Source organism: Dipodomys spectabilis, unplaced genomic scaffold (genome assembly GCF_019054845.1).
Source record: "Dipodomys spectabilis isolate Male_0828 unplaced genomic scaffold, ASM1905484v1 ptg000096l, whole genome shotgun sequence".
NCBI lineage: Eukaryota > Metazoa > Chordata > Mammalia > Rodentia > Heteromyidae > Dipodomys > Dipodomys spectabilis.
In genome coordinates this window covers 10,304,841-10,319,978 of record NW_024870773.1, presented here as the reverse complement: position 1 = coordinate 10,319,978, position 15,138 = coordinate 10,304,841, and the positions used below count along the sequence as shown (strand labels likewise).

At 39.5% G+C, this 15,138-nt stretch overlaps 1 protein-coding gene across 1 annotated transcript in view; it reads left to right on the top strand.

Annotated features, from left to right (window-relative positions):
- Armc3 (armadillo repeat containing 3) overlaps positions 1–15,138 on the top strand; it is an 81,038-nt gene that overhangs the window by 23,903 nt on the left and 41,997 nt on the right. The window contains exons 5-8 of the mRNA XM_042686203.1: positions 847–915; positions 1,379–1,554; positions 4,586–4,780; positions 8,378–8,561. Of these exons, the coding sequence (XP_042542137.1) occupies positions 847–915; positions 1,379–1,554; positions 4,586–4,780; positions 8,378–8,561 (624 nt within the window). The remainder of the gene's footprint in view (positions 1–846; positions 916–1,378; positions 1,555–4,585; positions 4,781–8,377; positions 8,562–15,138) is intronic.

Below are 15,138 nucleotides of genomic sequence, written 5' to 3'. Positions count from 1 at the left end.
AAGTGGTGAAAACAGCAGTTTGCTTGTTCTGTTTTGCTGATTTAACCTTAAGAAAAGAAAGCTTCTATGAACAATCTGGTGTCAAAAAGCAGAAGAACAAACCAATCAATTGGGTCACCAGTTTACAGAGTTGCCAGTGAACTGGAATCATCCATTCAGCTGTAAGGATATGGTTCAGAGGAGAGGAGAGACCTAGTGAAGGGTGTTCGCAAATATCACTTGCCATTTGGGCAAAATTGAGAATGAGAAGAAAATTTCGCAGCCTGAAATCCTCTGAAATCCTTAGGCTTGTTTGGCTGCCCATGACGTGGTATCACTTGACCACAGTAGATATGGTGTGGCCTCTAACTGTGGCAACGATCAGTCAGGGAGACAGCAGGATCCCAATTCACAGAGCCCAAGTATTATTCCCCTCAGTGGAGATCTGAAGGATGTGAGAGTGGAGAGTGTACAGCACATAAGGAATGTGCATATAAGAGTTTTTAACAAGCCTATAAAAAAAACCTGGCTATGGCTATCACAAAAATGGTTCTGAGTAACACAGCCTGGATTCACATGAGAAAAACACTCACTTCCAGAGGATGTGTGTTGTTCAATTCACCAGAACCTTTGAAAGGCCCTGAATATTGTACTGAGGTTATTGTTTCTTAATTAGTAGAGGGTGTATTTTTTTTTGTAATGCTGGGATTTGAACTCAAGGCTTTGTATTTACTGCCACTTAAATGAAATTTCCAACCCCTCCATTTTATTTTTGCTTTAGTTTTTATTGTTGTTGTTATTTTAAGACAGGGTCTCACACCATTATTATTTTGATTGAACATCAGTATTCTGTTTCTTCCTTTATAGGTGACGTCAAGAAACTGTTAAGGGAGTTAGATATCATGAATTCTGTCATTGCCCAGCTTGCTCCAGAAGGTAACTTTACATCCTAACCTCAATTTCAAAAATGCAAATGGTTACTTTTTACATTTCTTAAAGTACATATTGAAAAGTTTATGAGTCACCAATTGTGAACTGTCATTAAAGTCTTGCAAACCATAGCTACATATTGACATATGAAAAAAAGGTGAGCTCATCAGGCATTGGTGGCTCACAATTATAATGCTAACTATGAGAATCTGAGGATTACAGCTCAAAGCCAGCCTGGGCAGGAAAGTCTGTGAGACTCTTATCTCCAAGTAAGTACTAAAAAGCCAAAAGTGGAGCTGTGGCACAATTGGTAGGGTGCTAGCCTTGGTCACAAAAGCTCAGGGACCACACCCTTAGTTCAAGTCCCAGGACTGGCACCAAAAATGAAAAAGAAAAGGTAGACCATAAGCAAGATTTTAATAAGTTGAATATGCATCTAACATATTGGTATTTATGTTTTTATGTACAGAAGAAATTGTTATCCATGAGTTTGCTAGTCTCTGTCTAGCAAACATGTCTGTAGAGTATACAGGTAAAGCACAAATATTTGAAAATGGCGGCTTAGAACCACTCATTAGACTGCTGAGTAGCCCAGACCCTGATGTGAAGAAGAATTCTATTGAATGCATTTACAACTTGATACAGGTAAGACTGGCTTCTAAACAGTGTTTAATTACTAGGGATGTAGCTTAACAGTAGAATGCTTGCTTAGCTTAGGAGGCCCCTCAATCCTCAACACTGCAAATTCTAGTCACAGAATTTACTTGTTTTGCCAGGCACTGGTGGCTCATGCCTACTTAGTAGACTGAGATCTGAGAATCATGGTTTGATTCAAAGCCAGCTTTGTCAGGAAAGGCTGTGTGGCAATTATCTCCAAAAACTACTCAGAAAAAGATGGAAGTGATGCTGTGGCTCAAGTGGTAGACTGCTAACCATGAGCAAAAGAAGCTCAGGAACAGCACCCAGACCCTGAGCATCCAAGATTCAGACCAGAAAAAAAATTTTTCCATTTAAAAGTAAGAGCCAGACACTTGTGCTTTATGCCTGTAATCCTGGCTACTCAGGAGGCTGGTACCCGAGGGTGGCACTTCATAACCAGTTTGGGTAGGAAAGGCCATAAGACTCTCATCTTCAGTTAACCACCATAAAGCTCTTAAGTAGAGCTGAGGCTTAAATGGTAGAGTGCTAGCTTTGAGCATAAAAGCTCAGGGACAGTGCTCAGGCCTTGAGTTCAAGCACCAAGACTGGCACACACTCACAAAAGTTAACTCAACAGTTTTGTATCATCACTTTTCAGAACTCTAAATACTTATCACCAATAGTAATATAATTTAGATACCTTTCGATCTTCAAATATTAAGTAATTATCTCTCACGAAAGAATTCTTTAAGGAATGCATATCTATTTTAAAAGAATAAGCTGGTATGCAGATTCAAGTGGGATTAGTCAAGATACAGTGTCCTTCGAGAAATAGAAATCTAAGATGGATGTCAAACCTGGGAAGTGACCTGTTGATCTAACCCTGCTAATCTAAGTGCATTGAAGGGAATATGTGACTTGTTCTATACACCAAGGCTTCGGACTGCATTTACTGCTGGTGAAATCCTAGTAAGCTGAGTGTGCCAGACAGAATGCATTGTTCCCCATAGTGAGATGCTACCCCATTGGGCTGTTTTCCTTCCCCTCCCACACCTCCCCTGACACCCACACCTCCATCCCTCCCAGGTCAGTGTCCTGAAATTTTAATTGCCTTCTCTACTGATTTCCTGATCACACCATCAACAATGATCACAACATTTCATAAGCTTTGCATCAACTGAAAACACAAAATGTCATTTTAAATAACTTTCAGTAAAAAATGGAAGAGAGCTATTAAAGCAAAAAGTGAGGGAGAGGGAGAGGGTTGATTAAGAGACCAAGTATCTAGACAGGGGCACAGATGGGCTCACAAGCTTCCTTGCCAGTGTTAGACTTTTTGTTGCTGTGACAAAATGTCTGGCAGAACGACTAAGGAAGGAAGGAAGGATTTATTTTGGCTCCTGGTTTCTGAGGAGGTACAGCGGTCATGGCAGGTGCAGCATGGTGGAGGAGAGCAGCTCATATCATGGCAGCCAGGAAACAGAGAGAAAGTGAATACTTGTGCTCAGGGCTTTCTTCTATTCCCCTTTTATTTAGCCACAGAGTGGTATCACTGTACTTAGGGTAGATCTTTCCCACTTAGTTAATCTGTAGAAAAGCTTCACAGACACACCCTGCAGCTTGCTTTACTAAGTTCCTGGGTGCTTTTCAATCCAGTCAAGTTGACAATCAGAACTAACCACCACAGAATATATTAGCATGCATCTTGTGTGGGCTTAAAGAGCCATTCTGAAGAAGAAGCTCAGCTCCTTTCTGCTTCTCTGGATGAGTCTTTACCTCATGGAACAGCTTTAAATTTAATTCCTATACATGTGCTTTTTATTTTTTATTTCAAGATTCTTTTCAGCTTTATTGTCCTATTTATAAACCAAGCTGAAATGAAAGCAAGACCTCCACAATTCTTACTAACAGAACAACTAGCAAGGAACAAGATCATTAGTACTACTGTTAAAGGTGGGGTGAGGGGAGGGGAGGAGGTTCAAAATCAAGGTATTAGTAGGGTCATACTCTTTTCCCAGAGTAGATAGAACTTCTCATCTTTACCCATGGTGACTAGCAATTCTTGGAGGTCCTTGGCTTATAGGTGGAACACTCCAGCCTCTCTCTTTGTCATCTTTTATAAAAAACATCAGGCTTATAGCGATGTCATTAAAGGCTAGACCAGACTGATCTTGCCTTACCTCATTACATTTGTAATGATTGTTGACTATTTCCAAATAAGGCCATATTCTGAAGTATGGGGCATATAATTCAGCTCATAAGGTTATCTCTAGTTGTTAAACTAAATATTCAAGGCCAGTTGAAGGAGAAATGTCGGCATGGGGGGGAAGGTGGAGCTAATGGTGGGAACTTTTCTGCCTTTACCACTGTTATATTGATTAGATTTTGATGAAAAATATAATTTAGTAGTCGGAATTGGGGTGGCTTTTCATGGCTTTTCTGTTTTCCCTTCTGTTCACTAGAGCTGTTACCTCTCACAAATGCTGTTTTCATATGTAAAACAACTTGTCCAGAATGTAGTGACCCATACATGAAGACAGATATCTTCAGCAAAGGCCACACACCTGGGCTAGCCCTACTACAAATTTGCCACACAACATAAACACTGCTTAGACACATAAAAATCTCATAGACAGTCCATTTGAAGACAAAATGCAATACTAGCATCCATGCCTTATCAATTACTATTGGAAACAGTACATTTGAATGTGAAAAGAATTTTATTATGCATAGATTTTATGGTGATGCTGTTTAGAATAACAATTTACTGAATAATAAGCAATAGATATCATAAAAGTCATTGATCTTGTTTGTTTCCTATTGTTGACAATGAGTATTTTGGTGTCAATTCAGAGTACACTTCCCTTTATTTGAAAGACAAGAAAATCAGGGATAAAAGATGAGAAAATCATGACTTACAATGTCATGATTTTACACCGCCTCCCCCCCCCCCCACCCCCCAAATAGAACTTCTCGGTTCATGAGCCTGTATTTTGCTACAGAACTTACTGATGTGATCATGTGTATTTTGTGGCAGGATTTTCAATGTCGAACTCTACTGCAGGAACTAAATGCCATCCCTCCTATGATGGAACTCCTGAAATCAGAGTATCCAGTCATTCAGCTGTTGGCTCTCAAAACCTTTGGTGTTATTACAAATGATAAAGAATCCCGGGCAATGCTCAGAGAAAATCAAGTGTTCGATCATCTTCTCAAGATCCTAGAAACGAAGGTACTTGGGTGTTCATTCAAGCCTCTCTAAGAAATACATCTCCTAAATTGGCAGAGTATGAATCAATTTTTATTATAAAGAATAACCATATCATTCATTTAGTGTTTCATAAAATGTATTAGCTTGATTAAATCAAGCTAACTATAGAGGTCATTTTAAATTAATAATAATAATAACAACTTCCTGGATTAGAACATTCCAGATTTCCTGGAGCACCTAGAATTAATTTTTTAAGCTTTATCTGTCATGGTTTTTCCTAGGATGAGATAAACAGTGTAATTTCCTTTCTGAACATTTTGAGAAATATTAGAGCTAAATTTCCATATTTCCTCCTACGTTGTTTAGGAATCAATTTCACATTTCAAGAATCTGTATGCCTTCTCCTCATATTTCCCACTTGCAAAATCAACCTAGCACTTCCTGAATAGCACAGAATGGTTCTAGAATCATTCGGATAGCTTTTGAATGTCCCCTGCCCTCCCTCCAGAGTGACATGCCAATACATAGAACGCATATCCACTGCTTCCATTCTAATAGTTACTAACTGAGATGAAATCTGACCAGGTACAATGGCTCCTGCCTATAAGGCCTGCTACTCAGGAGGTGGAGATCAGGAAGATCAAAATTTGAGACTAGCTCAGGCAAAAAGTTAATGAAACTTTCTCTCAACAAGTAAACCAGTGTGCTGCATACCTGCTATCCCACCTATCCCAGCTAAATCCAGTTCTGGGCAAAAAGCATGAAACCCTATCTGAAAAATTAACTAAAAGCAAAAAGCTGTTGGGTGTGGCTTAAGTGGCAGAATTCCTGTCTAGCAAACATAAGGTCCTGGGTTTTCAAACTTCAGTGCCAAATTAAAAAAAAATAAAAATAAAAAGGAACAGCATCCATTTTGTGATGGGAATTACCTGCATGTTTTGCATTAAGTTTCTGACTCTTAAGAGTTTTTTGGTCAGAAGTGGCACTGTGGCTCAAGTGGTAAAGTGCTAGCCTCAAGCTGAAGAGCTGAGGGACAGGCCCAGAGTTCAAGCCCCATGACCAACAAAATAAATAAATAAATAAAGAGTTTGCTGATTTTTTTTCCTATAAAAGGAGAATAATTATAACATCACACATACCACATAAAATTATTGCATACTGACCCCATTTTATACATGAGAAAAATGAGACTAACAGATTAAAAAATATTACTGTTACAGAGCCAGGAAATATGTAAAAAGTATATTTTTCAAAGTTCATACATGCATTTTAGTTGAAAAATTTCAAATAATAGTGAAGTATAAAAGGGTCTTTCACTACCCTCACCTAAGATGGGGCACAAAACCTACAGATTTGCGACCATCAACTCTTCAGTGTCTAGAGATCATTACCAGGGCAACAAGGTCAGGACAAAGAAAAGTATAAAAGACCAACAGTCTGAGCATGGCAGTGCATGCCTGTAATCCCAGCACTCATAAACTGGGGCAGGAAGACTGGAGAATCCAAGGATAGCCTGGGCTATGTGGCAAAATTTTGTCTCAAAAATAATAAAAAATAAATAAACAAGGAGTAAATGAAGCCGCATGTATTCACAGATTATTTGACTGTGTATACAGAAAACCCAAAAAGTCTACTAGAACTGGTAAGTAGATCTATCCAGGTCACAGGATACAATTCCAATATAGAAAAAAAATGGTTTTGTTTCTAGATAATAGTAATGAACATCTAAAAAGCAACATAAATACAATTTGCAGTGCGTGAACTATAAATAGTTAACTCTAACAAAGTTTACCTTTGGTAGAGGATACGATTTTTTGCACAGTTTTACCTGTGGAACATATAATATCCAGTTGCCTACTGAGTTAGAGTTTCCCCTTGATTTTCATATAATGACTTATTGATTTGTTTGTGTTTTGGTGGGCCATTTGTTACTGTGTTTCAGCTTGTGTGGTTTTATTACATGGTTCCTTCTGGCCTTCTGTCATGTTGATTTGTTTTAACATTGTATTTCTCCATTGGGCTTCCTTGCTGTGTCTCTTCCTACTTAGTTGTTGCTCTGGTGGTTGCTTAAATTTACTTAAACATACCATAATTCAGACAAATAATTAGATCTACTTAGAATAACAGTGAACGACTACAAGTAAAACACTGGATACTTGTAACAATATGTTTTACTTACTTTTCCCATTCTAAGTGTTGTTGTTGTTCATTACACATCCAACAGCACCATGTAACAATGACTTTTATTTTAACAGTCCTATATCATCTATCTTTTAAAGAAAACCAGAAGCCAGATGACAGTCGCTCACACTTGTAATTCTAGCTACGCAGGATGTAGATGGTGGTTTGAGGCAAGCCCAGGCCAAAAAATTCTTGAGCAGCCATCAGACAGAAAAAGAATGGTTTTAGTGTCTGTTATCCTAGCTAGATGGAAAGCATTAATAGCAGGATCACTGTCCAGGCCACCGAGGCAAAAAAGCAAGACACTACCTCAAAAATAACTAAAGCAAAAATGGCCGGAGGTGTGGCTCAAGGGGTAGACCGCCTGCTGAGCAATGGCAGGTGGCTTTTAGTTCAAACCCCAGCACTGTCAAAAACAAAACAAAACAAAAAAAACAAGGACAAAAAAATTTACACATCTCTGTGTGTAGTGTCTATGTGTCAGAGTTTTTTTTATATCTGTTCACACATTTGTTCCTTCCTGTACATCTACATGGTCCACTGAGTCATTTCCCTTCAACTAGAAGCATTTCACTTAATATGCTGGCATAAATTCTCACATTTTTAACTTTTCTGGAAGAATCTCCTTTTGCTTTAAATTTGGAAACTATATATTCGCTTAATAACAAAACTACTAATTAATAGATGTGCGTGCATATGTATGTATGTATTTCCGTTTAGCATGTTGCTTTTTGTTCTGAATGACATTATGTTTGGTAACATTTCAGCCACTAATTAGGACATTGCTTCCCAGAATGCAGTGTTTCCCTTGGGCTCCCTTTGAAATCTGCTTGTTATCTTTAGCTTTCTGTATATCTGCTCCGCATAGAAGCAGCAGAACCTGTGTGCCCTGCCTGGGATCCATTAATCATCAGATTTGTAAATTCACATTTTCTATATATGGCCATGTTTTCTTGCATGATATTGTTTTGTTTTGTCTTGTCTTGTCCTGTGTGTTTTTGTGTGTGTGTGTGTGCGCGTGTGTATGAGAGAGAAAGAGAGAAAGACAGAGAGAGAGACAGAGACAGAGAGACAGAGAGAGACAGAGAGAGAGAGACAGAGAGACAGCATGTGCATGTAGGTTCTCAGGCTTGAAGGGAGCCTAGACACTGACCCTGATCTTTTGTGCTCAAGGCTAGTGCTCTACCACTTAAGCCACAGCTCCACTTCCAACTTTTTGGGGGCTTATTGGAGATAGGAGTTTCATGGCTGCCCAGGCTGGCTTTGAATGGTGATCCTCAGATCTCAGCCTCCTAAGCTAGGCTCACAGGCTTGAGCCACCTGTGCCTTGTAACAAAATTCTGTTTAGATCTCACTTCCTCCGGTAATGAAGTTCAGGAAGAGTTCCTTTGTTTTCATATCACTTTTTAAGGCAGAGTGTGTCTTCGTTGTTGTCAGGAATGGAGCGACCTTCATGTAGAAGCCCTGGTAGTCATCGCCAACTGCCTGGAGGATACGGACACGATGCTGCTCTTGCACCAGACCGGGATGCTGAGAAAACTCCTGTCATTTGCAGAAAGCTCCACCATTCCCGACATTCAGAAGAATGCAGCCAAAGCTATCACCAAAGCAGCTTACGATTGTATGTCTCAACTTTATAGAACCCCTGCTATTCTCCCCTCACTAGACTTCATCTTTAATACTGATAATGCTTCTCGGTCACCATTAGAGCCTAGCATGAGACCACGATGGCAAGCCAAAACACATCTCACTGGTGAGGAGTTAGAGATGGAGAGATACCATAAATGCCCATTATCTTATTATCATCTCGCAGTTTTCAAACAGTTCCCTCCTAAATTAGATTTAAAGATTGCACTACTCCTGGCTTCGGGATGATATTGTTGTGATCCTGAAAACACTGTCTCCAGCAAGCCTTCTAAACTGACATGTATAAGGTAATTTCAAGTTGCAGCTGGAGTCTGGGAGTACTATGTAATAGATCTAGGAAAAATAATTTGCTCATAGTATATACATAATGTGGTTTTTGTTTCAGTGACAAGCCAGGTTGACATAAATCTGTAAAATAGAGGAGATTAATTTCATCATCAGTAGTTGGGCTGTAATCACAGTTTTAATTTATGTATATTTGAAGTATTTTGTTTAATGAAAAATGTGATTTTATTTTTCCCCTTCTGCATACTACTCTTAGAAATGATGACATCTTTGACTCTTTTAAGTGATGTATAGTCTAAACATACCTTCTCACGTCTGTACATTTGTCTGTGGGTAAGTTGTGGGAGACATTTCTTCCAGCCATAATGGATTTCTTCAAGACTACATTTTAATGAGGTCAGCAGCAGGGCACCTCATGAGTTAGATTATCAGTGCCAATCTATGAACAGGCTGTGAAGTTAAGATTTTATTTGTGTGTGTGTGTGTGTGTGTGTGTGTGTGTGTGTGTGTGTGTGTGTGTGTGTGTGTACTTGGTGCTTCAAATCAGGGCCTAGGCACTGTCCCTAAGCTTTTTTTTTTTAACTCAAGGCTGGCACCCTCCCACTTGAACCATAGCTCTGCTTCTGGATTTTTGCTGTTCAATAGGAGATAAGCATCTCACAGACTTTCCTACCCAGGCTGGCTTTGAACCGTGATCCTCAGATCTCATCCTCCTAAGTAGCTAGGATAACAGGTAGAACTACTGGGAGGATTTTAGTACTGGAAAAAGTTTGTCTATATAGTAATCTGCCAAATAGAACTGGTCAGCCCCCCTCCCCCAAGAATCCAGTATTCCTAGCTAACTGAGAGCTGAAGAAAGGTGTAATGGATAGATATGGACGGCATCTGCCCAGAGTGGCTGGCTCATTCATTTCTTTTATTGTCTGTGCTTTTGGTTTTATATCTGAGAACTCATTACCAAATCCAGTGTGACAAGGTCTTTCTCCTATCCAAAGGCTTTTACACTTTCCCCTCTTGCATGCAAGTCTTTGATCTACTTTGAGTTAACTTGTGCATATGATATGAGGGAAATGTATACCTTCATGCTTTTGCACAGAGATCTCTAATTTTCTAATTTCCCCAGCATCATTTGTTGGAAACCCACTTTCAATTTGTAGCACAAAGTAATTCAAGCAGAGCAACTTGTAGCTCTTTCTGGCACTCACTGCTTTCCGACTCCACTTCTTCATGTTCTAAAATAACTGCATTCCAGTTTTAAGTCGTGTCTCCTCCGTCTATATTTTAGAACCTAATGACAAAATCTGCATTGAGTTCATCTGTGCCGTTTGTCAGCATATCATGCTCCCTTTCACCAGGACTTTGCCCGACTCCAGGATCTTTGTTTGTTTATCCTCTCCCTGCTTACTAAATTCTTAGGCTATCCAGTGACCATTCTCCTACCTCTTCAAGACTTTCTTTTATCTAAAATACTCTCTTGAAATGTGTGGATAAGTATCATAAACTGTATTTTTTAAATAGAGACTGGAACCAGGTGCAGTGGTTCAAATTTAAAATCCTAGCTTCTCATAATCCCATGAGGCCAGCCTTGGCAAAAGCTCATGAGCTCTTATCTCTGCCAAGAAAAATCTGGGCAAAGTGGCATATATCTATCATGGCAGCTACATGGGAAATGTGAATATGAGTATCATGGTCCAGGCCAGCTCTATTTGAAAAATAACTAAAGCACAAAGGGCTAGGGGAATGGCTCAAAAGGTTGAGTCCCTAAGTTCAACTCTCAGTATCACCAAAAGTAAAAAGAGAAGAGAAGAGAAGAGAAGAGGGAGAGGAGGAGGAGAGAAAGAGAAGAGAAGAGGGAGAGAAGGAGGAGAGAAGAGGAGAGGAGAGAGAGAGGGAGAGGGAGAGGGAGAGGGAGAGGGAGAGGGAGAGGGAGAGGGAGAGGGAGAGGGAGAGGGAGAGGGGAGGGAGAGGGGAGGGAGAGGGGAGGGAGAAGAGAGGGGAGGGAAGGGGAAGAAAAAGGGAGAGAAGAGATTTTATATAATGGAAAGAAAAAAATTACCGCTTTTTTATTTCAATTAAATGATTCTCTTTTCCCTTTCTCCTAATTGTCAAACCAACCCCTCATCCTTACCAACTTCCTCTTCTTTGCTTTTCATTTCCATTTTACACTTATCTTTCTGTCATCCATCTTACTTTTTAAAATCTTCCTAGGAAATCTCACTTATGACTAATTCTCCTCTCGCTTGCTTATCTGCTCACAAATATCCAATCTTTATCTAATCCGAACATGTTTTCGGAATTTCTGCCTGTTATCTCTGACATTTTCCAAGCACCTCCAACGACATTACCCAAGCTCTACTTTTGGGGAGTTTTGAATTTGAGCATCTTGTCTTGCCCAAATTTACATGTGTAATCTCGAGAGGCTTATGGATGTCCCAAAGCCCATTCATCTCCTGGATCCATTTGTCTCCAAAGAACTTAGACTCTAGAACAAACAAGATCAAATCCAGATTGCCTCACTTGGCAATAGAGATTCTTTTGTTTCAAACAATCATACAACTATTGGTGTTAGCTATTTGTTCTTGCTCAGTCTCCCTTGTGCTCTGGAGCATATCGTTTATGCTACACTACAATCTTATATTTATTTTTTTCTGTATAGTCTAGATTCAGATTTTGAACATCCTAGTTTATCCTATTAATATCCATGGTCTTCAAATAGCTAGACTTAAAGAGGGTGGGAAACAAATCAAAAGTTTTAATCCCATATGTTTCAAGGTATCAATTACTTTCTGGCCCATAGCAATTCAAATATAATTTTACATGGCTTAACATAGCACAGCCTCTTCTGCTTTATATATGCTACTAGTTTCCTACCAGGCCATCATCAATTCCTACTATAATTCAACAAAAGACTTGTGCAGGGACTCTGTCACTATGGGACTCCCAGAAAGCCCAGCACAGAAGTGAACTTCTTCCATGGTCTCCATTACCAGGAAGATTTCTCAATCAGCTACCTGCCTATATAACTCCTTTACCATTGTCTTTCAGGTCTTAACTATCACTTAAAATCTTTTTTAAAAAAAAGTTGTGTGTTTGTGTATGAGTGTGTGTGTGTGTGTGTGTGTGTGTGTGTGTGTGTGTGTGAATCAGGGTGTCAGATGAGTGCTCTACCATTGAGTTTTCTTCCCAGCCAAAGGCTTACATTTTTTAGAGCTTCCTCCATCCTTTTATAACCTTCCTACATCCTCTCTAGTTTAGTCTCCTTCCTTCCTAAATGGAGTCCACCTTTACTGGCTGTAAAAACACTGGAAGCCTATGTCAGATGGATCCTCAAATTCACTGGGTGCTCACGTGGTATCTGATCTGCAAACCTGATTTTTATTAGCATAAATTAATGGTACAAAGGGGGTACACTGTGACATTTACAACAGGCATTTAATGTACTTTGATCAAATTTACCCCATCAATATTGTTCTTTCTTAACCACCTCCCCACTAGCCCCTCTTTGTTTTTGGCACATTTCATAGTGCTGTTTTCACACATGCTGCATATATGTTTTATGTATTTAAGCATAGAATACATATTTACAGTGTACTGCTATAATATTTACAAGCACACATACATATGTTACCATCTTCTTTCCCCCTTTCTCCAACAGTCTCCATTGAGATTCTGCATATAAGCAAAATTACCACCAGCTTGATTCTAGAAGCCTCTAGAAAGATAAATAATTTTTATAAATATTCAAGCATTCTCTCTGTACACATACCTGCTTAAATCCTAAATGAATGAACCCACTTGTGATGGGAAGTTATGCAAAGTGTTTTTCGTTTCAAGTTTCTCACATTAGCCTTAACTTTTGTAGCAGAACTGCCCACAATACAGAATGACAAAACAGTATTGGGGCAGAGCCGGTACCCAGAAGCTAGCACTGGAGATGACGTATCTTTCTCTTTTTCTCTTCTTCTTTTCCAGTGTTTACTGGCTTACTCTGTTTAGAATCTACAAGTCACCTCTTCCTCCTGCCTGGTTCTAGACTGCCTTCTTTCCAGATTCTGCCTGTATTTCTTGTCTGTGTTTTCATGTTCATTTTTGGCCCATCTTGACTTGTATCTGCCAGCTAACTAGACATGTCTTATTTTATATGAGTTGGGATGGTAATCCTGAACACTTAACATGGATTAACAGTGTTATCACTTAATTTTTTTTTTTCTGTTTTGGAAGTAAATGACTGCGAACTTCCAGCAATTTTTTTTCCCCACAAAGTTTAGAAAACCCCATAAGGAGGTCAGGACAAATATTTACAAAATTCTTCTTACTTTCTATCAGAAGAATTTTTTGAGCAAGAGGGTTGGCATTGTCATTATATGTCCAAAACACTGCTGAAACACACACACACACACACACACACACACACACACACACACACACACACACACACATTTTTCTGCATTTTTTTAAGGTTTGGTTTGTAGGGAAGAACATTTTAACAGCCTCCCATCTCATCCCTGCTTGGAGAGTCAGGATGTTTTTGACAGGGTACCAGTAGGAGGAAGGTGTTAATTACCACGTTGCAGGGTGGTTTACGAACTGGCATTAACATCTCAGCAGGAGCAAAGGTGGCACAATAGCTACCTCTGAAAATGGGCAAAGAAAAGCATGATTACACATGGATTTACTCCTAGCGCCAGCAAAACCTCACGGTTGTTTTTTCCCCCTTTCATGAGACTGAGTGAGTGCTATTGTTAAAGGCCATTCCTCAATCCACAGCATCTTTATTATCTGCATAATTAAAGCACAAATACTTTACTTCTCCGTGTAAAAAGTACTTGGTTAAGATGTTAATTCATCTCTTAAATCTGTTATAGCCCCGCTGCAGTCAGCACTCTTGAAGGCTGGTGAACACAGCTGGATTTTGAGAACACTCCCAGCAGGGTTGAGAAACTAATTGCCCACAGTATTTATTTATTTTTTTAAAAAAAATCTTTCCAATAATTGCACATATACTGTTACTGCAACAATTACATACTCCAATGTCAGTCTTTTCAAATTAATTACTATTGCTTCTTGGCCCGTATTTCCTGCCTCCCTCCACCCCAACAACAAAAATCCATGCTAAGCATGCGCTATTGAGGTATTCTATGCAAGCATCAGGGCTCTTGAATATTTTTTAGGCTCTAGGAAATTTTGTGAAAATTTTTTTGTGAAAACTAGTAAGGATTAATTCTTCATTACATTTTCTTTAAGACATCCTAGGAGCTACATGCTAAAGATTTGTGTGTTAACTGCAGCTTTATCATTGTCAAATACACTTCTAACCTGCATGAGTTTTAATTTGGAAGTCATCACCATGCCAGGGACTAGAAGGATGGGCTCACAAGTCACAGGGAGATCAACAGCAATGATAGGAGCTTAGCCATTGTTGGTTATAGCCTGGGGAGGACATGTCTGTAACCCATGAACAAAGGCCAGCAAGTATTTATAAATCTGGCATCATCTGACTGCCACACTGCTCTGTAAAAAGGAAGAGCCTGCCAGGTGCTGATGGCTCACACCTGTAATCCTAGCTACTCACAAGGCTGAGATCTGAGGATCACAGTTTGAAGCCAGCCCAGGCCAGAAAGTACACAAGACTCCAATCAACCACCACACACACACACACACACACACACACACACACACACACACACACACACACACACACACAGACGTGGAGCTGTGACTCAAAGTCATAGAGTGCTAGCACAAAAGCTCAGGGATAGCATCTAGGCCCCAAGTTTAAGTTCCACAGACAAAAAAAAAAATGGCTTTTGGAGAATTATTAAAGAGAATTTTTTTTCAGGCCAGTACTAAGGCTTAAACTCAGGTCCTTGAGCTTTTGTCTAGCTTTACCACTTAAGGCTGAGGCTCTAACCACTTGAGCCATACCTCTATGTCTGGCTTTTTGATGGTTCACTAGAAATAAAGAGTTTCTTGATCCTTGATCCTCAGATCTCAGAATAGACTGGCTTATAGGAGAAAGACACTTTGCTGGGCCACAAGAATTCTTGTGACGTTTTTTTTTTTTTTTTTTTTTTTTTACTGTATGGTTGATTTTTTTTTTGAATTTTTTTTATTGTGAAAATACTGTACAGAGGGGTTACAATTACATGGGCAAGATAATGAGTACATTTCTTATCAAGCATTGTAGCCTCCTCCTTTGTTTCCCCTTCCCATCCTTTCCCATCCTCCCCCTGCCTCCCCACTCAATCCTCCCCGCTCCTCCCCCC